Source organism: Berghia stephanieae, chromosome 10 (assembly GCF_034508935.2).
Source record: "Berghia stephanieae isolate SIO BIC M18660-M18661 chromosome 10, UCSD_Bste_1.3, whole genome shotgun sequence".
NCBI lineage: Eukaryota > Metazoa > Mollusca > Gastropoda > Nudibranchia > Aeolidiidae > Berghia > Berghia stephanieae.
In genome coordinates, this window is record NC_088369.1 from 23,658,778 (window position 1) to 23,681,942 (window position 23,165).

The window sequence follows — 23,165 nt, forward strand, 5'->3', positions numbered from 1 at the left end:
TATAATATAATAAGTAAACTAAACATAATACAATGCATAACAGAGAGATGATTTACAAGGAAAAAAAAAATATCATCTCCCAAAACTATAACTATACATTCGACTGTTTCTCTCTCAGCCAAGGACTCCGACCAAGGTCAGGACAAAACCGAGCAATCTCATTCCAAGACAAAGACAGAAAGCAATTGGGAAAAGAGATAAGAGGGGATAGAAGACACAGCAAGTACCTCCCTGCCCGCTTTGGGAGGTAGAATAATAATAATAATAATAATAATAATAATAATAATAATAATAATAATAATAATAATAATAATAATAATAATAATAATAATAATAGTGCGGCTATGTGGTCTTGTGGTATGACACTCGCTTTCAGATCGGAAGGTCCTGGGTTCGAGTCTCGCTCGGCGCATAGTTGAGTACTTGGAAATTAAGGCTCTTTACTCACATTCTCTCACCGTACTCAGGTGTAAAATGAGAACCCGGCCGTTAACAGCGTTGTCTCTGTCGGAAAAAAGTGTAATATCGCTTAACAGGCGTCATGCCTCGTCCTACATGTTAAGTGTTGCTGTTGGTCAGAAACTCCATGAAAAGCGCTTTGAGCACGTTTGGTGGATAAAGCGCTATATAAAAGCTCGATTAAAACAAAATATATAAAATAGTGGGTATGAATGGACAGGCTAACGAGACACCACGCACAATCTCGTTATAACAATAACGTAATAGCGGCTCTCTTAGTATGTGTATGTATTCGAATTGGTGCAGGGCCGATATTATTGTATGGATGGTTATCCAGTTTGGCTATTGGTAATTAGGTTTGACCACTGGCCGAGTGTTTTGATTGACTGCGATAATACTCCCCCTAATATCATTTACTGAAGAAGATACGGGTAGTCATGTCGTGGTCTGACCAAAAACAAACGCGTATTTAAAATTTTGGCCAGAAAACTCGTCCTTCAAATATCGATGGACATGGGACTTGCGCGCAAGTCCCAGGTTTGAGAGTTTTGGCCAAAATGAGGGCCATTTTAATCGATCGATATTTGAAGGACGAGTTTTCTGGCCAAAATTGTAAATACGTGTTGTTTTATGTTGTTGTTGTTTTTTTCAGAGTAAGGGCAAAGTTAATGTGACATTTCTAGACGGAGGGAGGGAGGGATGGCTAATATCACGTGTCGTGTAATTGACATTTAAACAAGGTCATCTTCTATTTCTAATGGAGCTAAGGTCACGTGACCGCAAAACAAAGAACGCTTTGAAGATGTTTTACTTTAAAGAGGAAGGGCGGGTATGGGCATTGTTTTGCACTGTTGGAAGGATTTTTACAATATTTTCCCTTAGAAATTGTTGTAATCGAATACCTCAAATAAATGAAAAAGCCATAAAAACATGTTGGCTGACAGTGTGCACTGCTTGGCACTCGAGTATTGCGTACTTGATCATCGGTATCGTAGTCGGATAGATTCTGAATTCTGAAGAATTATTGACGGTAGAGCACGGGATACTTAAAGGATATTTCACAGAACATGGAAATAATCCAATACTCAATATTTGACATATTCATGGGTGTTTTGAAAGACTGAGGTTGCCTTACTTTTCCACTATTTGTAATAATATTATTTTAGATCTTATAATAAAATAATGTTCTTGTTGACCGATATCCTTTTCATCAAAAGATTGGCATCTTAATTTTTGAGAAAAGCCATGAATATGTTGGGTTTTTTTTAATTAAAGAGCAAGATACAGAAAAAAATAAATTTTAAAGATTTTTTTCGAGTAATAATTCAGGAAATGTACATTTAACTCTTTCAGCAATATGTTATGGTGTTACTAAGGGATTTGATTCACAGAAAGGACAGACATATTTCAAGAGACCCACCAATTATACAAATACAAAACTATTTTCAGTCCCACTTTGGACAAATACGAGATGTGGAGAGAGATGTTGGGACTTAAAATGAATAGCTCATCCTTTCAGCGCCCAACCCCCCCCCCCCCCCCCCTCCCGATGTCTGTTGTTAATTGATGTCTAATATAGACGAAATCAACAACAAATCTAAACGCGAGTCGTCCTCCAGTGATGACGTCTCGTGAATGAATAATCTTAACGACGACCAACGGGACGGACGGACTCCTGATGACTCCTAATGGGTCCAGATGGTCCAGTCTCCACCCCTTGGTCCCCCAACCCTTCATGACTTCACGCTTCCAATGGGTAAATAGCAATGGGAAATTGAATGGAAGCTTCGATTTAATATGCGAAATCAGATAAAAATGGACGTTTCGGGTTTCCCCTTTATCAAAACAAGATGAATGAAACACTACAGACGAATGAGATAATGTGGTAGTGGCGTAAACGTTAACAATGCAGTACTCTCAAACCGCATTGAGCATGGCCAAACCGTGGAAATGCGTGAATTATTTGTGCATGTTTATTTTATCTGCATCAGTGTATAATCCCTTCCGTTTAATTTAATGATTAAGCAAAAAACTTTCAGGGGATGTAACTGTGTCTTCCATTGAAATGGATCGTGTTCTGTCTCTCCCCCACATACCCAGAGCTGCCTACTTGAAATGTCAAAAATTCGTAGCTTCCAATTCCAAGGGAAAAAATTAAAAGGTCGAAATAAATAGCATTACAAATCAATAATTTGTCCTCAGCAAAATCAAAATATGATCCAAAGTCCTAAATACAGTTTCTAAGCAACCAAACTCTCCTTTTCAACAAGAATGAGTGAATCCAAACCGTTTTGCAGTTCTCTAGCTGGAGCCAAAAATTCGTAATTCTACGAATATTTCGTAGCACTAGGCAGGTCAGACATTCAAGTACAAATAAATAAATAAATTTACTTTTTTTTTTAAAACAACAAACGAGTAGATCTTAAGATGTTTAGAAAAAGATCCCCAAAAATTGCAATATGTAAATAAGATAAACAAATGCGCTTGAAAACAAAAATCAGCTATAAATAAGTAAGGAAATAAGGAGTCTCCATCTTGTACAGAGCATGCAATCGCCCAATGATAATTGCTCCCAGTCACGCTATACAACCAGATTGTAGAGGATTACAGATCTAGTCGGTGACCCATTACAGTCTTTTCCCTTTCCCCTACTTACTATTCTCTTTGTTGTTGTTCTTATTGGTTTTAGTTGTCGCCTTTTTTCCTTTTGAATGGTCTGGGGGTTTTATTGGGTGGGGCGGGGTTATGCGTTATTTGGGGGGGGGGGGGGGGGGGAGGAGGGGGTTGTTCCTGCTTTTCTTTTCTTCTTCTTCTTTTTTTTTTGTCTTGTGGCCTCCCACCAAAGTGTTTGACAATTTATTTTTTCCACAAGAGTAGATCTAGTATTTTGGATAGAACATCCATTGTTATAGTCTGAAATGGGCAAGGCGCTTAAAGGGATACATATGGTACCAGTTTCTGTCTAGATGTAACATCGTATAAATTGTGACACATCGATTCTATCGGGTTTTATGTCGGAATTATCTCAATGATCAATTCATCACTGTAATCTTTATCCCACACACACACACACACACACACACACACACACACACACACACACACACACACACACATTACTGTACACTAAAATTTAAATGCTCTGCTGGTTTCTTCATCCAATTAATGACATATTCCTCCAATTAAATTGTGCTCATAAATACAACATATTTTCAAATGGATGTTTATCCAACATAACTTTAATGTCCTGCTATTATTTTGATTGCGTTCAAACCGACGTGTACATATATGCAGGTCTGACAGTCCAACGCACTTATGGGCCTAGTTTAACATTGTTGTAATGAACAATATTTTGCGTCATTTCTTTTTTTTTTTTTGGGGGGGGGGGGGGATTTCCATTACAACAATGAGGCCATAAGGAATTTGGTTATCGGACCTGCAAATAAGTGCACGTCGGTTCAAACTAAATAAACCAGAAAACTGGTGACCTAGCGAGCTACAATATAATAGCAGAAATAGTTTCCCAAAGGTTCAAAGACGTGTGGAAAGAGTGTCAACTTTGTCCATATTTTTTCGACACTTATTCACTATATATTCACTATCATTTTGACGACAATCGATCGATAGACCGTCAGTGATTGGTTTATTTTTCATCATTTAACCCAGAAGAACTGACGACAATTATAATAATCATATTGTTTTAAAACTGAGTTTTTATTTAGCGCAATATCCACTAGACGTGCTCAAGGCGCTTCACAAAGGGTCCCTGCCCAACAGCAACAAGAACTAGACATGACGCCTGTTAAGCGATATTATATGTTTTTTTCTACAGAGACAACGCTGTTAACGGTCGTGTACTCATTTTACACCTGAGTACGGTGAGAGATTGTGAGTAAAGAGCCTTTTCCAGGGACTCAACTATGCTTCCCATCCGAAAGCGAGTATCATACCTCAAGACCACCCAGGCACATTTTGAAAACAAAAAACCAAAACTCACGTGTGGAGAGGGCCGCCTATCGAAGGAGTGGTTGTGACCTCTGCTGGCTGACACGGGCTGCTGTTTCTCTTCTGCCAAGGGGGACGACACGCTCCTGTCGTGGGACAACTCGGGGGGAGGGGGAGGCAGGTCTTCGTCCACGGCATTGTGACGCTGGCAGAACAGAAACAAAACAGTGGACAATATGAGAAAACAAAAACAACAAACAGCAAAGGATCACACCTCTGTAGTACCGAAACGTTTCTTTCCGAAACAAAATGGACGTATATATATTTTCAAGTTGACTCTGGTACTCACCAGCAAGTCATTGCTATTAAGTCTTCGTCATTACATAGAATTTTCACTTCTACTCATATTCAATTTTGCAGATCTATCTGCAAAACAAGCATACGGCCAGAACGCCCGAGGGCATCTCCTGGAATGCCTTCTCGTAATGCTTTGGCGCCCCCCCCCCCCCCCCCCCCCCTCCCCTCTTTTTTTTATTTTGGTCGACCAAAGAAAAGTAATAATTAATTAATTTTTTTTAAAACAGAACAATACATTATAGTTAAATCTTTTTTTTTTTTTCAATAGAAGATAGATTTGGATTTTAGCCACATTACAAGACTGCTGTTGATAACGTCATAAACGGACTACACTAATTTGACAATTGACAATAAATGAGTACAAACAACTCTGGTGCTTTTATGACAATAATATGTTTACTGATCGCTCATGTTGAAAATTAGTTTTCCTATTGTATCATGAACACAAGATGGATATCGTATTAATTAACTATTTACAACGGTCTGGTGCATGCATTTTCATAAGGATATATATATATATATATATATATATATATATATATATATATATATATATATATATATATATATATATATATATATATATATATATATAAAGCCGATTAAAAGCGCCATGATGCAATTTGAAACATCCAACATAAATAGAATTCAAGTGCCTGAAAACCGGAGCAAGGATGGGAGGGAAGAGGGGTGGGGGTGGCAGCAATAGAAGCATAATATAAAATGGCGGATGCAAGAACAAGAATAATACTACCAATAAAAAAGCAAGCGTAGGCAAAGCTGGTTTAAGCACCCATAATATAAAATAAATGTTGAAGTGTGGCTGGTAATGAAGGGATACATGAAGGAAGGGAAGGAATTTACGTGGCAGCATTCATAATAAATGATGACATTGATAATGAACAAAGTAAAAAACAAAACAAAAAATGTAAAAAAATATTTTTAAATTCTAAAGGAGAGAGAATTTCAATTATCCCCCCCCCCCCCACCCCAAAATGCCTTCAATCTCAATCATTGTTACGTCGGTGACTTTTCTGCCCACTCTATCCAACCTCTGTGGTCCCGTGGCTGGGACTAATAAAAATACAATAAATACTATACGTCCCAGCCAAACGGGGATGAAATCTATCACTTGTCACCACGGGTTTGTTGACGGCTATTTTTGACCTTTCACAATTTGAGATGGGCGGAGTCTTTGAGTCTTCACGTGTTTCGTGTTTAGTTTTATTGACAAAAGGAAAGGAAATCCCAAACAGCAACATTTGTCTTTATCAATGTGTCTTCTCCTCTACGTTAGTATCAATATATTCAATACTAAATATTAGACAATCACACAAAATCGAATTAGAAAAAAATAATAATAAAAGAACTAATTAATATAAATGAATATGGCGGCTGCGCTGTCTCTATGGACGCCTGCCGTGAATGTGTGTGTTACTTCGAGTGTGTCAGTCTGTATCTAGTATCCAGCTAGTAATTCAATAATGTAGAATATTACAATTACAATCAATTTGACAAATTTTAACACCTAAATAAATACACAACAACAACAACAACAAAAAAGAATCTGAACAAAATGTGAAAATTTAAAAAAAAACAAAAAAACTATGCTTCTAATGATGAGATCGAATCACGATGTGACGTCACAACGAGTTGTAGAATATCAGAGATGTGTTTAGCGATATACACCGTATCACGTATCTAACTATCACATGACCGCTGTAGCATTGGTGAATATCTCGTGACGTGTGCACAAAATTCATAAAACAACGTCATGTGAGTGGATAATGAGATTATTTTGAATGTCTCCGTAAATAAAATCCAAGATTTAGAGATTAGAATATTATCAGGTTATTTACAAATACAGACCATGGATTTCCAATGAACAAAACTAACGTAATCATAAAATTGTAAATAAAAAATCACCTCGAAGGATTCTTCCTGGACATAATTACGTCATCGTAATTTCGTAATAAACGGCTTACGGCTTACGGGTTGCCTGCTAAAGGTTAGCTCATGTCAATGATAAACATCTCGATAATTTGACAAACTTTATAAACGAATGTTTTCGGGTAAAAGGCCCCGATTGTAGATAATTTCGAACCAATTCCTTGCATTACGACCAAAACAAACAGAAAAATCACAAAACAATGGGGATGGAGGGGAACTGATTTGGAGGGTAGAAAACCGGGATAAAATGGGTAATAATACCACCTTCATAACGAATTACATTGGTAAAAAGTAACGAATCAAATGCTAGAGTGAGAAGGGAGTGAATGAGGTGGATACAAATTGAAGCAAGGACAAGATGCCAGAAAGACCCACCCACCATCCAGTCAGATATTTTATTCAATTCATAATTCATAAGTCGTCGGCTTTCACAAGAACAACCAGCCTACATGAATATTTATTGAAGTCAAAAGTGAAGACTAAGCTGCTAAAAATTGTGGACTGCACAAAAAAATATAAAAGAAAAAAAAAACGAAACACGGAACGTTTCGGACTCAAAACCCAGCATTTGACAACAATACAACCAAATTAAAACGGTGATATTTCATGTCAAACCAAGATAGACGAGAGAAAAAGGACTCTGCGGATCCGGTCCAGAGATTCTGTCTGGACGTGGTTGTTTTGGGGTTGTTTTTTTTTTTTTTTTTTTTTTTTTTTTTTTTTTTTTTTCCCGTGCATCTTGAATTCACGTAAAGTATATTTTACTGTTTTAATCGTTGTTGGCTGAAGACGGATTAGAACCCAAAACGTTCCGTGTTTTGTATTTCTCTTCTTTCCCTGATACATTGACTTTTGTTTAACATGGATAGACATTGGCTAGTATTTTGCACACATAGCTATAGGGAATGAGATTAGCGGAAGAGTAGCGTCCCTTGATTGGACGTCACCCATAGTCTGTGACGTCACCGGCGGAAAAGTTATTAGAGAGAGAACGTCATGTTGGTTGTGCGCATGCGTCTCTCGTCCTCGCGGAGCTATGGACTATGGGTGACGTCCAATCAAAGGACGCTACTCTTCCGCTAATCTCATTCCCTATTCTGAAAAGTTGTGTAAAACCATCAAGAAAACCCAACACAGAGTGCGTCGTGAATGAAATAGCAGTTTTCACATCAATCAGACTCCATAGTATCAGAACTCAACACAACCTACAGTGGTAAGTAACGTTTTAAAATATAAAATACTAGATGTTATATCTAGATATAATCAAAATCTACCAGTGTTTTTATAATGTTTTAGTCTGTAATTATCTATCATTCTTCTAACAGAATGTCAAGATCAAATATTAAAAACAATAAAATAAGATTGTGTAGAAAATGGAAAACTAACTAAATAAATAAATTAAAACACTATTTTACGCAAGTTAAGATTGGAATTTAGTCAAAAATATGATAATTATATGAGGAACTAAATAAACTGTTGAAAGGAGCGATAATCATCATAGTGCTAAATTGAACAATGTTTGTTCAATACAGACCTGCCTATGACTACGAAATATCCGTAGAATTACGAAATTTTGGCTCCAATTTCATAACTTGATGAGCATCTCTAAGTCATTAAAACTTATTGAGAATGGAAGTCGATACCAGACTACACAATTTAAAGGATTTTGAAGTGTTATTTAAACTCCTTGTGAGGGTAAAGTGTTAATCTATAAACTTAACTAAAACTACTACTATTTTTATCTCCTAAAAATTACTATTAAAAATTTTTTTCAGGTAGACAGGTCTACAATTACCCCCCCCCCCCCCCCCCCCCCCCCCCCCCCCTCGCTCCGTCAAGCAACACTTGCAAACACAATTTTATAGAAATAATTCCTTTAGAACGCAAGTCATTGTGACGCTATTGATTCTTGTTGTTTTGACCCAACCACTGATTTATATTCTTTATTTTGCGTGTGTGTGTGTTGGTCCGTTATACTTCCGGTAATGTTGTGAATTTCTAAGCAAAGCGCATACTATCTATAGCTAGTGGGCGCTTGGCTCAGAAGCTCACAGCATTGCCATCCGGAAGTATAACGGACCAACACACAAAACTATGTATAACCTTGAACTTTTATAGTCTGGATAATTCAGTTAAGTGAAAATTACTCATAAACGTGGATGGCGAAAACAAAAAACAAAGACCCGAGTGACGTCAACTTCGTTCTATCTATACTACAAGATGTTAGGGGTTTAGAGTTTAGGGAAATGCGTGCTCGATCACTGGGATTCAAACTCGGTGTCATCAAATCGTGTGCCCATTTACCTTAGCAACTGACCGTCTTGGTTTCTATAGTCACGTGGATTTCAAATTGAAAAAAAATAGATATGTATATGATAGATAATATTCTAAAAAAGTTTAATAATAATAAAAATAATAATAATAATAATAATAATAATAATAATAATAATAATAATAGATCTTTATTGTCCACAAATATGGCAATTTGTCATTTAGTTACACTTGTCATAACGTTATATGATAACTATAACATTGAACAGACACCTCACTCCTACCCATTCTCTCTCTCTCTCTCTCTCTCTCTCTCTCTCTCTCTCTCTCTCTCTCTCTCTCTCTCTCTCTCTTCCTCTCTTTCTTTCACGCATGCGACATACACAACATTAACATTTTCATTTCATTTTCAATTCGTTACATTCTTGGCAATTCAACACCAAATATTATCATCATTATCAATTGGTCACTTCATCTAGCCTAACATTAAACAAATTAATCAGTCAATCAGTCAACGCATCAATCCTTGGTTTTGCTGTACCATATGAAATATTCAACATTTTTATTGCTGATGGAACGAACGTTGATTTATACTTGTTAGTTCCACATTTAATCTGACAAAAACTTCTCCCAGATGGCAAAATATCAAATTCATGGTATAAAATATGTTTTTTTATTGTTGGTAATTGAGAATGCTTTCCTTTCTATTGCTTTTCCATGAATTCTTTCTACTTCATCAACAGGATGGTTTATTATTTTTGATGCCTCTTTGTAATTCTAAATCATCATACAATGCTTTATATAATATTAAGCGAAGGATAGGTCTTCAATCAACAAATCGCGAAATAAGATGAAATTAGTGGTGCACTTTTGTGTCGGAAGTAAACAATAATAATAATAATAATAATAATAATAATAATAATAATAATAATAATAATAATAATAATAATAATAATAATAATAATAATAAGCGTTATCTTCTATTCTATGCTATGACTGTCCATTTTAGTTTTCTAAACAATTCAATCAATAATAACAAATGTGTCTAATACAAAAAGATAAATAATATTACCCAGTAATTAGAACAATAAATGAATGGTGATGGGGGGGGGGGGGAGGGGGGTAGGTATATGAAGCGTGCAAGAAACAAAAATGTCCTGTTTACATATAAAACATAAAAACTACACACCATACCCATAAACTGATATATAAAGATAAATATCAAACACGAATACGTAATTACACCAGTCTTTGTATTGATAAAACATTATTAGTAACCGAGTTCGCCGAGGGAGAGGAGGGGAAGAGGGGGGGGGGGGGGGAGCTGGACATCAGTGAATTCAGGTAAAAAAATATAGGTAGCCTACTCTTAGAATTACATATCAAGAATATTCTCAAAAAAATCTTTCTATTTAAACAAATTATCATTTCATTTTAGATTTTCGTGGGTTTTTAAAAAAATATCTTTTAGAGGTTCCAATGGTAGGCGAAGCATCGTAACGAACAAATTATTTTTGCTCAGATTTATTTAGCCGGAAGGGTGGAAAGGGTTGGGGGGGGGGGGGGCGTTGAAAAAATTCGGCGATATTCTAAACTAAAAACTTATAACTATTCGGAATTTTTCTGAAACCACTATCGATTTATCTGTTATATTTGTAATGTAAGCATTTTTTTTTTCTGAATAGGGTGAGGGATGGGGTCTCTCAGGTCATTTCATCGCCACAACCAACTGTTTGTACAGGGTAGGAATATCGTTATGAAAAGGTATCGATTACGCGTGGCATGTGATGACTGGGATCGATGCTGGAATTTAATTCCAACGGGCTGAGGTAGGCGTGGAATTTCATGGAAGGTGGAAAGGGGGCTGAGGGGAGAGGGGGGGGGGGGAAGGGGGGGGGGGGCTTTAGAATTGGTGGAATTTAATTCCAATGGGAAACGGTGGGTATTGAATTTCATGGAAGGTGGAAGGGGGAAAGGGGGGGACGGGGGTTGTGGGGTCCTTACAATTGGTGAAATTTAATCCCAATGGGCAGAGGTAGGCGTTGAATTTCATGGAAGGTTGGAAGTTCGAAAGGGGGAAAGGGGGGGGGGGGGGGGGGGTATATCTTAAAAATTGGTAGAATTTAATTCCAATGGGCAGTGAGCGGTTAGCGAGGAATTTCTTGGAAAATGGAAAGGGGGGGGGGGGTAATTCTTTAACATTGGGTGGAATTTAATTCCAATGGGCAGCGGTAAGCGTGGAATTTCTTGGAAAATGGAAAGGGGGGGGGGGGGGTTGTAATATATCATTATATATACACATATCACCATTACATTAAGATAATCTTCATCTTCATCACCATCATCATCATAATAAGAGGATGGAAAGTTGCTGTCGTGATTAGAGACCTTATCGGGCATGACCATGACGGCCGAAGACTGATGTGGTCTGGTGTTCCGCGTGCCAGGACGGTTGCCGTAGGTGTAGTCCGCAGCGTCCCCGCGGTCGTCCCACTCATTGTTGTTGTTGTTAGTCGGCGGCGGTCTCCTATCCCTTTCCTGTTGCGCCAGCTTGGCGGGTTTGGGCAACACTGGAGGAGGGGGAGGCTTACGTTGATTTGGCTAGATTGGGAGGTCAGTGTAGAATTTATAGGGATAAAATGAATGAAAGAAAAAGAAGGAAAAGAGGAAAAGGAAGATACATGCTGCGGAATCCTTACAAATCATCTTTTAGAATTCTGGATTTTTAAAAACTACAAGAAAACAATTGTTTAGTATAGTAGAGGTAGGATAGAATAACCCGGAAGTTATCACAACTATATCAAACACGAGACTTCTTTTTAAAGTCTCGGGGCTTAATTATTACATTACCGTATTCTGAAAAAATAATCACACCAAAAAACACGTATTTAAAATTTTGGCCAGAAAACCCGTCCCTCAAATATTGATTGATTGAAATGGCCGTCATCTTGCCAAACCCTATCAAACATGGGATTTTATCAAAGTTCGACGTTTGAGAAATTTTCGACAAGATGAGAGTATTTTAATCGATTGATATTTGAAGGACGAGTTTTCTGGGCAACATTTTTAATACGTGTATTTGTTGGGGTCTGTTAATTTTTTTTTTTTTTAAGGAAGGAGGGGGTGGGGGGGGGGGGGTTGAGCTGTATTTCTTTTTTCAGATTACCGCTGCCGTAATGACCATTTCGGGGATTCTTTATAATCAATCGGAATATGAAATTTTATCAAAGTAAGAGTTTTCTGTAAAAAGATGTTTTGTAAGAAAACCGCAGTGGGTACCTACACATAGAACATAATATCATATACACATCATGCCATTCAATGAAACAATAAAGCTGAAATCATGATTTTAAAAAGACGGAAAACGAACAATTGAACGAAACAAATTATGCGACATGCAAAATGAGGAGGACAAATGTAAAAAAAAAATACAAAATAAAAAAGGATTTCTCGATCACATAGACAGCTGTGTAAAGCTAAATACTAAATCAAAACTACTATACCCATAATCTCAATGTAAAAGCAAAAGGATTTTAAGAAAAACGAATCGACAGAAAGGGAGGAAGGGGAATAACCTTTCATTTACTAAGAGAACTACAAGCTATGATAGAGTAGCCGCTCTTTGTTGTTTGTAAATTTCATTAAGCCGTCTATTTTTTTTTAAATCATCATTATTTTTTGTTTTCCTTGGCATCTTCCACGAGATCCATGGAATTGGCCTTTATTTTTATCCGTTGGTTTTAATGGTTGAATTTTTTTTTTTCCTATTATCGCTTTCCTAGTTACTGTTATTATGGCTTCGTAAACAAACCCCAAAAAATAACAAACTATTACATTAAACAGCTTTGAAGAAGTATAAAATTACACGGGATCAAAGCTGGGGGGAAGGAACATAAATAACTCGTTTCTATAAGGAATCAAATTTGAAGTTTAAAAAAAGAACAAAAAACATACATACACGAACCAAAAAATTAAGAATGAAATTTCAAAAACAAGCTCATAAAATGATACCCACATTATTTATTATCTACAAAAGCTCCAGACGAAGACCATTACCCAAGCCGACCACCTATCATCGAAATAACTTGAGATGAATATCTAAGAGACTACAAAATTAACGTTATGGACCAATCTAATGTTTACGTTCTGCAAAAATGAAATAGTTAGGAGCGTATAATTTGTTAGTTTGCGTGCTTGTTCGAACATATTTGATGTTATAAAATATTTAGATGCGATAAATCCATAAAGTATTTCTATTTCCCCGGTGACCATTTCGCTCATCAAAATAGTTCTTTTAACCCTATCATTACCAACTACATGAAAATCATCACATTTGTTACGACTCAATAAACATTTTTCTTGCTCAGATTTATTTTGTCACCTTAATGTTGTCTTGTAGAGCTTGTTTTGCAAACAAAATTATGATGAGCATGCTTTTAGGGTAGGCATGACATTTTAGGAAATACTGAAAATGGCCAGTATGGAGAGAGTTAAGTTCGGCAGTTGTAAAAATTGCGCATTTGAGATCATGAAGTTAGGGAGCGATGAAAGGGTATTGGAATCTTTATCAGTTATTTTTTATTTTTGTTAGAACACACATCCAACTTTACGAATGTTCAAATATCAATTCCTCCTGGATTTGTTCATACGATTTTCAACACTGCAAAAACCATTTCGGTCGACAATAATCACCTCCATTGCAATTGCATGCCTGTCTGGTGCATACAGTAGTCGCCGTCAAGTGTTTTGACACAATGACCACAGATCATGGTCTTATATTTACAATCTCATGCGCCGTCAAGTGTTTTGACACAATGACCACAGATCATGGTCTTATATTTACAATCTCATGCTTTTTATACAACACCTGAGTTTTAAAAAAATAATGTTCCAAATCTTAAGAACCCACAGCTATATTTAGTACTTGCTTGTCACCCGAAACAATCGGCCCGAAAAGATCATGAGCATCACTCACAGTTTCAACAGGCGATTAAATGGCGTGCCAGGTGCTTTTGATGCTATGCGTTTAGCCAGAATGGTCATAACATCCGCCAACCGGATTATAGTTTACCAACAAATAAAACTATGTGTAACCTTGAACGTTTTTAGTCTGATTGATAGAGTTTATTGAAAACAACTCATAATCCTGTCTGGCTGAAAACAATAAAGAGCAAAGTGAGGTTAATTTCGTTCCTTCTATAATCCAAATTGATGTCTGTCAGCTGATTGCTCCGGGGACAGGCAAGTACTCAATACGGCTATGAAAGGACCCAACGTTTCGGCTGGTCGGCATATATTCAAGATAGCTACGCCTTCGATAGAATGCACACGCAAACAACAAGAGTAAAAATAAAACGGCTATGACTATGAGGAATGAAGACATGGGATATAAGGAAAGAGAGAAAGAAACGAATACAAACTTACATTGTAATAATTATCATTCCGCTGTAACACACGTCACAATGTAAAATGTTGTTTGTTTGGTGACACGAGTGTGTTTTGTTGTTACACGCATGCACAAACAACACACAATATGAGGTTTATCATGTCAGACGAGTGATTTTTTTGTGACGAATCGGAAGGCAAAAGGTGGAAGGAAGGCATTCCAAAGAGAGAGAGAAAAAAAAAAAGACAGAAAATATAAGGTTAGAAACAACATTCATATGTTAATATAAGAATTATTTACGAACATATCCACCATAGCTATTCTTTAACATGCACAGTAGGTTTGGGGGGGGGGGGGGGGTAAGACCGGAGCAATCCCAGCACCCAGTGGCTATTCCAACAAAAGAGCCAATTGTGACAACCGCATTGTGAAATGAAATACCGGTTTGAAATGCAAGGGTCACAAGACATCCTGGTTTTAAATATAATGGTTTATGTTCCAGTACCAGCCCTTTCTATTCTACTGTTCTTCATCCCTTTCTCTTCTTCTCGTTATTTTTTTCCGCCATTTCTCTTCCTCTCGTTATTTTTTCACCCCTTTCTCTTCCTACCGTTATTGTTTCAGTTGTTTCTCTTCCTACCGTTATTGTTTCAGCCCTTTCTCCTCCTACCATTATTGTTTCAGTTGTTTCTCTTCCTATCGTTATTGTTTCAGTTGTTTCTCTTCCTACCGTTATTGTTTCAGTTGTTTCTCTTCCTATCGTTACTGTTTCAATTGTTTCTCTTCCTACCGTTATTATTTCAGTTGTTTCTCTTCCTATCGTTGTTTCAGCCCTTTCTCTTCCTATCGTTATTGTTTCAGCCCTTTCTCTTCCTACCGTTATTGCTCAAGCTATTTATCTCTCTACCTTTAAACTTTTTTTTTTTTAATTTTATTACAGTTTCAACTCTCTCTCTCTCTCTCTCTCTCTCTCTCTCTCTCTCTCTCTCTCTCTCTCTCTCTCTCTCTCTCTCTCCCCCCTCCCCCCCGTTCTTGTTTGAACCTTTATAATTCTAATCAATAGAGCTGGAATTGCACCGGTCACCCTTGTTATTCTTTATCGTTTTAATTAGGTTAGTATGATTTAGTCATAATAATAGAGATAAACGACAGATACACAGACAAGTCGTACGGGATTGAAATGGAACATTGGAATGCATTAAAAATATAAATGGGGGGGGGGGGGGGGGGGCAGGGAAATGAGTATTCGACCAAATCGCTTTTCATATTGTAACATTTTGGCCAGAAAACTGTTTATCTTAAGTATATCAACCAATTGAAATGACCCCTCACCTTGTCAAAAATTCTCAAACCTGAGACGTCCATATATATATATAATATATTTATATTATATATATATTATATATATATATATTATATATATATATATATATATATTTCAGGTCTCAGACTTTTTGATAAGTTGGGGACAATTTTCAATCGACTGATGAAAGGGGGAAAAAGTGTTTTAGAGAGTGTGTGGCAAGACACATTATATTACCCTTAGGTTTATATCAAAACGCACTCCTATTAATAACTATCTTCTTGCTAATTTAATAAATCGCATATCTATTTTGACTCCCCATAACTTATTTTTGACTCATTAAATTCACAATGCAATCCCGCGTCTATGGGGCCTTTATCGCGTGTTTATCGGAGTAATGACTGATCTCTCCCCAACCAAATCCACTCCCGATAATTTACCACAACGAGGGTAACAATGAGCAATTTTGATAGAATATTGAGGCTGACATGACAAACTCTCCTCAACCCCCCCCCCCCCCCCCCCCCCCCCCCCCTCCCCTCCCCTCGAACCTGAAGGAAATGAACTAATCCATGTTTTTTAAAATACTTATATTAAATCATATACTACTCGCTCACGACGGGTTAAGTATTTTTTTTCAGTAATATCTATTTATTTATTCAGTTATTCACATATTTATCTAGTCATATATTCATTTATTCTTGTATTTATGAGACTTCATGTTGTGAATCAGCTTTGTAATCGCATAAACTCCGACATCTGCCATACCCCCCCCCCCTCTCTCTCTCTCTCTCTCTCTCTCTCTCTCTCTCTCTCTCTCTCTCTCTCTCTCTCCAACCCTATAGCTGATCACTTTCTAAATGCAAAATCGGTAGTTGGAGGACGGGGTGGGGGGGGGGGGGTATCCCATGTACAACTGACAAATAAAAAAAATAAAACAACAACGACTGAATTGAAATCTTATGAAACAAAGATAAAGAAAGATAAGCACTTTGAGAGGGATTCCGGTGCTGAACTGCGGATGGGTGCCCCAGTTGACAGGGGGTGGGGGACCGTCCTCATCCGTCTCCTCGTCAGCCGAAGCAATGGGTGGTCGAGCATTGGAAGTGGGCGCGGCAGGCCGAGGGGCCACAGGCGGAGGAGCAGCAGCAGGGGCGGCGATGGCAGTTGGAAGAGGCGCTACGGCCACAGAGGGCGCCCTTGTTGCTGTTATCGTCTGTTGTTGTTGAGGAGGAGGGGGTGGTGGAGGCTGTGGGATGAAGGGGGGTTACTATCAAGTACGTACAGCATGCAGTGATAATACCGTCAGCGAAATGCGAAAAAAATAAAAACAAATTAATAAATGCATAAATAATACATAATATAAGTTTTGGGATATCTTTCGCAACAAACAACGTTAGACGTATCACGTAAATATTATACTTTGATGAGCTATTTATAATATGGGTGGATTTCCGGTAACGGACACACAACATGAAAAATAATTTATAAGTTGTTCAAATATCCACGTCAATGGAGACGTTTTAAATGTTGTGTACACGTCACAGATAATTTAATAGTATCACAATTAGCTGGTCATGTGACGTTTACGCGATACGGCTTACGATGTGTTTTGCGAAAGGCAGAATAAGTATTAATATTAGGTTACCATTATGTAATACGACCACATTCAAACCATACATTAATTAATTAGTACCAACTCCGGTTAATCTACTAGGCTCATCATGTTTGGCAAGAAAAAAATAAATAAATAAAAAAAATAAAAAAAAAAAACCCAAAGAATTGGATTACCGATGACGTCTTACTTTTGTAATTTTCTTATTGTCATGTGTTACTTTTCAATTTTTTAAACTATCATTAGATACTCTTTTTATTTTATGTTTTAAAAATAGCGAATCAATTCATTCATTCATGTGTTTATTTATTCATCTATTTATTTATTTATTTATTTATTTATTTATTTATTTATTTATTTAATTAATGAATTTATTTATCCTAATGAATCCTTACATTCATTCATGCATTCGTGTGTTTATTCATCTATTTATTTATCTATTTATGTATTTATCTGTTAATTAATATGTTTATTAATGTAATCATTCAATTATTTATTTATTTATTTATTTATTTATTTATTTATTTATTTATTCTGTTGTACTCTATCATCCAAATCTGCGGGTGGTTTCTTATCGGCTTTCTAGTTCTAGTTCTCAGAATAATAATGGAATCCTTTAATAAGAACTCAACACGTCACACAACCATTTAAAAGCGCTGGAGTCCATGATTGACAATGGAACTGGACCAAAAGGGGGGAGGGGAAGCCAAACACTTGGATGGAAAGACGGTTGGATGGAAGTGGAAGATGTAATGAAATTTACAGCAACAGGCGGGGTGTGTCTTCTCCATCCATCCATTCCGGTCTCAACTCATTAACCACGGGATAAGACTCCAACAGAATGACCTTTTGCAAAGAGCCTAGATTATCATTTTTATTTCAGTTTCTTATTTATTGTGATTAGAAATTGGAGAGTCTTTAGACGAATTTTATGTTTTCTTGTAAAATCTACTTTTCAGATATTCTTATTTTTATAAACTTTAAACCACCTGATTAAAAATAAAAGCTGTTCTAGAACATTATAAACTTCCCTCTAAAAGATTCAATGATTAAAATAACAGCCAAGCCAACAAAGCGTTAATGGAAACGCCTTAGATCTTGAACGAAATTAGAAAACGAAGCACCAAAGCAAAAGAAGAAAGAGGCTTCAAGAAAAATAGGCTTATCTACATAGGTTAAGCCCCTGTGAGGATTATCAATAGTGACAATTTATATCAAGCCTTTCTACCAAGTCACATGACCTGTTTTTGTTCAACGACTGAAATCTTTCACAAGGAAAGGAAACGCATTGCTCTAATTATTAAAATTGAAAAATGGACGTCTTCATTTTATTTTAGTCTGTAACTTCAATTTGGAAGATTCCACAGGCCACAATATTTTCCTATCATTGAAGACGCGAGACCATTCCACTGTTTCAAAGTTGATGAAACGACCGAGTATAAGTTGAGGGCAATCACTGACTAACCACTTCACTAACTATGGGGCCAACTTGATACCCTCCCCCCCCCCCCCCCCCCCCCCCCCCCCCCCCCCCCCCCCCCCCACCAAAAAACATTAAATCTGCAGCAATACAAACCGATAACATCTATAAAAGTAACACGTCTGTTATTTGTTGGAAAATGGATTGTTATTTATTTATGTATATTTTCCCCTAGAAATGTTTTTCTGTCATTGTCTGTGCTCGATGACTTATTTTTCAATGTTAGTGACCGTTGACTTATTTTTATATATGTTATTTATATTGTTTTCTATAAAATTGGTCAAGTTATGGTTATTTATTTATTTATTCACTTATTGATCTATTTAGTTTTCTGTCCATCTATTGATTATATTCATATGCATTTATTATATATCTATTTGATTATTTTGATATTTTCTTCCACCTGTATTGATTTGAAATTATATGTAAATGCATTGTCCATATTGGCGATTGCCTAAAATAAACCTTTGAATTGGATTTCATTGTATTAGAAATTTGCCGAGTCCTTGACCTTCAGCTGCAGTTTGTAACCTACATTTTTATTAGACATGCCATGCCGGAACACAAACGACCCAACATCAATCAAACCGACAAGAGCCCCAATCTCTTACCCTTATTAAAAACCCAAGCTCTAACTCTTATGAAAACTATTTACCTTCCCCATATCATAAAGACACACAAACAAAAACAAAAACAACAATTTTTTTTTAAAACACGTCTATTAGTATTAGAAAGTTGCCGAGTTCCGGAGCTTCAACTGCTGCTGGTAACCTACTTTTTGTTTGTTTCGACATGCCATGCCGGACGCAAACGACCCGACACGAATCAAACCGACGCGAGTTCGATCAGGCAGAAAGACTCGAGTCAAAGGTCATTAGTGAGATCGACGCCTCTTTCCTCCCGTTTTGACAAATTATATCAACATGTGTGGAACGGGAAAATGAAAGGGCCCATTTTACATTACCATAAGCTATTCCAAAAAAAAAAAAAAAACCAAACAAACAAACAAGAACAAACACAACAGAACTCGAGCATCTATCGAGAGCAATATCCACTTAACGTGCCCAAAGCCAGACCTGTCTAGTACTACGAAAAAGTCGTAGAATTACGATATGTTGGCTCCAATTTCAAAACTTATTGAAAATGAAAGTTGATGTGAGATTACAGGATTTTAAGGGGTTTGAAGTGTCATTCAATCATTGCGAGGGTCAACTGTTGATCTGTAAAATTTAACCATAGCGACTACGATTTTAATCTCCTAAAAACTACGAATTTTTAGATTTTCAAATAGGTAGGTCTGTTCGAAGCGCATTACTAGGGGTCTCTGCAAACGGTAATACCTAAAATGTAGGGACGAGACAAGACGCCTGTTAGGCGAGAGTACATTTTCCCCCCGACAGAGACATCGCTGTTAACGGCCAGGTATTCGTTTTACACTTGAGTACGGTGAGAGGATGTGATGTGATTAAATTAAAGAGCCTTTTACAACGATTCAACTATGCGCTGCTCAAAGCGGGACACGAACCCTGGACCTTCCGCGATTCGAATGCGATGAGACTCCATTTCAAGAGCCATTTCAGACAATATCAAGGAGATGGTCGGGCGTTATTGGCTTCAGTATATATGGGCGCCATTGCCAAGGTAAACAAGGTTTGTTTGGTGTCTCTCTCTCTCTCTCTCTCTCTCTCTCTCTCTCTCTCTCTCTCTCTTTCTCTCTCTCTCTCTCTCTCTCTCTCTCTCTCTCTCTCTCTCTCTCTTCTTTTTTTTTTAATAGATTATATATAAACGTATTTCATTCATTCAATCTACCTTCTATTTATAGAATATTTCTCGCTAAATGAACCTGTTTTGTCAGTCTTTCATTTAGGTTATTTTTAAAAATTATTTTTCATCTAATTTTGTTTGGTTCATCTGCCCATTCATCATGTTCCATTCATTTAATTCTTTTATTCATTAGTTTCATTTCCTATCAAACCAATACAGGCAACGTACACTTATTTGCAGGTCTGATAATCCAAGTCCTTATGGGCTCATTGTTGTAATGGAAATCTAAAAAAATATCTGACGCAAAATAGTCCATTACAACAATGCTAAACTAGGCCCATTATTGTGTTCGGATGTCAGACCTGCATATATGTACACGTTGTATCAAACAGATACATGTTAGCCAACGTATAGGTATTGATTTTTAAGGTCTGGTAGCCCAAACTATTATGGACTCACTGCTGTAACGGAAAAAATACTCTAAAAAAAGTTAAAATAATATAATATATTCATGACACAAGGCCATAATTGTGTTGGGTTGCCAGACCTGCCAATATAATGTGCACGTCGAGATTAGCAATGAATTATAACCATCAATATGATATGATACCATCTGTGTAGTACGAGAATATATTTTGTGGGATTAACAGGAATACAATATTAAAAACCAACGATTTATATTATAAGGTGCGTAAATAAATAAATAAATAAATAAATAAATAAATAAATAAATAAATAAATAAATGCATAAACTGATTAATGAATGAATTAATTAATATGAATTGTTAATGACAAACTTGACTTCTACACGACATGATAATGAGACTTTGAATGGGGATAAATCACAAGTGAACATCAGCAGCCGATTTGAATTACCTAACTATGCACGTCCGAATAATCATAAAACACAAATATTCAATCAAAATTGTAAAAAAAAAAAATTATCAAAGAGGAGAGAGAGGAGAGAGAGAGAGAGAGAGAGAGAGAGAGAGAGAGAGAGAGAGAGAGAGAGAGAGAGAGCCAATAAATCAAAAACGAAAATCAAAGGGAGAGAATAGCATCGTGCGTTGTTTGGACTGACATCAAATTGTAAAATCAAAAACAACGGATCGAACAGTTATTATCCACAAATCAATCATTCTAAAATAAATAAAAGAAAAAAAAATGAAAAGTTCAAATTGTTCAACGATATAATGAGGGCAAATCATTTGATTCTATTGTGTGCACCAGGGTGTGTTGTGTAATATAATCAAACCATTAGGGGTTGGGGGGGGGGGTACCTAAGAAATTGGAGACGTTGTTAGAGATAAATCTTATCATATATGTCGTGATAATTGATGTTGCACAAAATAATAATAATAATAACAACAGCAAATAATAATGACGATAATTAAACGTTTAAAAGAACAAAAGAAGAGAGAAAAACAAACATCGACAAGGGACGAGTTGTCAACCCTGTGCTGTTGCTACGGATAAAGGGGGTACGAACCACCTAGTACAAACAACAACAACAACAACAATCACGCGTATTCAAACGAATACAAAAACAAACAAGATAAAACCAAATATAACGAAAATAAAAACAATGAACTGAGACTGAGATGCATGGCAAGTTTCACGAGACCGTGAACATTTTACAAGAAACTAGATACATGTTGTGATCTTGGAGTGCATTTTTGACGGTTTTCACAAGCTGTAAATAAATGAATGAATGAATAAATAAATATATAAATAAGAAAAATAATAAACAAATAAATAAATAAATGAATAAATAAATAGATAAATAAATAAATAAATAAGTTAATAAATAAATAAACGTGCTACAGCTGCGTGGGTCCCTTGGACACACGAGATGGCTATCCATGGATAAGAAGGGTGCAATTTTAACAGGTCACTAAAAATCACACCTAAACTTGCCAGATACGTCTTTCTGCCACGGGACCTCAAAGGCATATTATATAACAAGCAGCACTATACACATATATTATAATAATCCATACACATTCATATCAGATCAACAAATGCGTTCATTCAAGCAACTACAGGCAAATTAAATGGCATTTTAACTTTCCTCTAGAAATCTTAACTTGTCAGATAAGTCCTTCCGCCTCGGGACCTCAAAGTTATAATTATAACAAGCAGCACTATACATGTACATTATAAATATCCATACACCTTCATATCAATAAATGCACTCATTCAAGCATTTACAGGCAAATTAAATTGTAATTTAACTTTCCTCTAGCTCTAAAAATCTGAACGTGTCAGATACGTCCTTCTGTCGTAGAACCTCAAAGTTATAAAATTATAACAAGCAGCACTATACGTATATATTATAAATATCCCTATGCATTCATGTCAAATGCGCTCATCCAAGCATCTAGAGGCAAATTAAATCATAGTCAAGGTTATAATTATTATTACATGAATCACAACTTGTCTTCAGCCACGATAAAGGTAGATAGAAAACGTTACGATTACTAATATCACGTATATGTCATATATACAAACGTTACTATTACTAATATCACGTATCTGTCATACATACAAACGTTACTATTACTAATATCACGTATCTGTCATATACATACAAACGTTACTATTACTAATATCACGTATCTGTCATACATACAAA

General features: G+C 36.3%; 1 protein-coding gene across 3 annotated transcripts in view; it reads right to left on the reverse strand.

Annotated features, from left to right (window-relative positions):
- Positions 1–4,278: 4,278 nt before the first annotated feature.
- LOC144980846 (uncharacterized) overlaps positions 4,279–23,165 on the reverse strand; it is a 46,043-nt gene continuing 27,156 nt past the window's right edge. The window contains exons 4-7 of one of the 3 annotated variants that reach the window (XM_078928711.1): positions 16,663–16,920; positions 14,407–14,427; positions 11,371–11,583; positions 4,279–4,609 (exon numbers count right to left, since the gene is read on the reverse strand). In XM_078928711.1, coding sequence (XP_078784837.1) covers positions 4,286–4,609; positions 11,371–11,583; positions 14,407–14,427; positions 16,663–16,920 — 816 coding nt within the window. In that variant the 3' untranslated portion in view covers positions 4,279–4,285. Of the gene's footprint in view, positions 4,610–11,295; positions 11,584–14,406; positions 14,428–16,662; positions 16,921–23,165 lie in introns of all 3 variants that reach the window. The other 2 variants (XM_078928709.1, XM_078928710.1) reach the window with 2 other exon arrangements.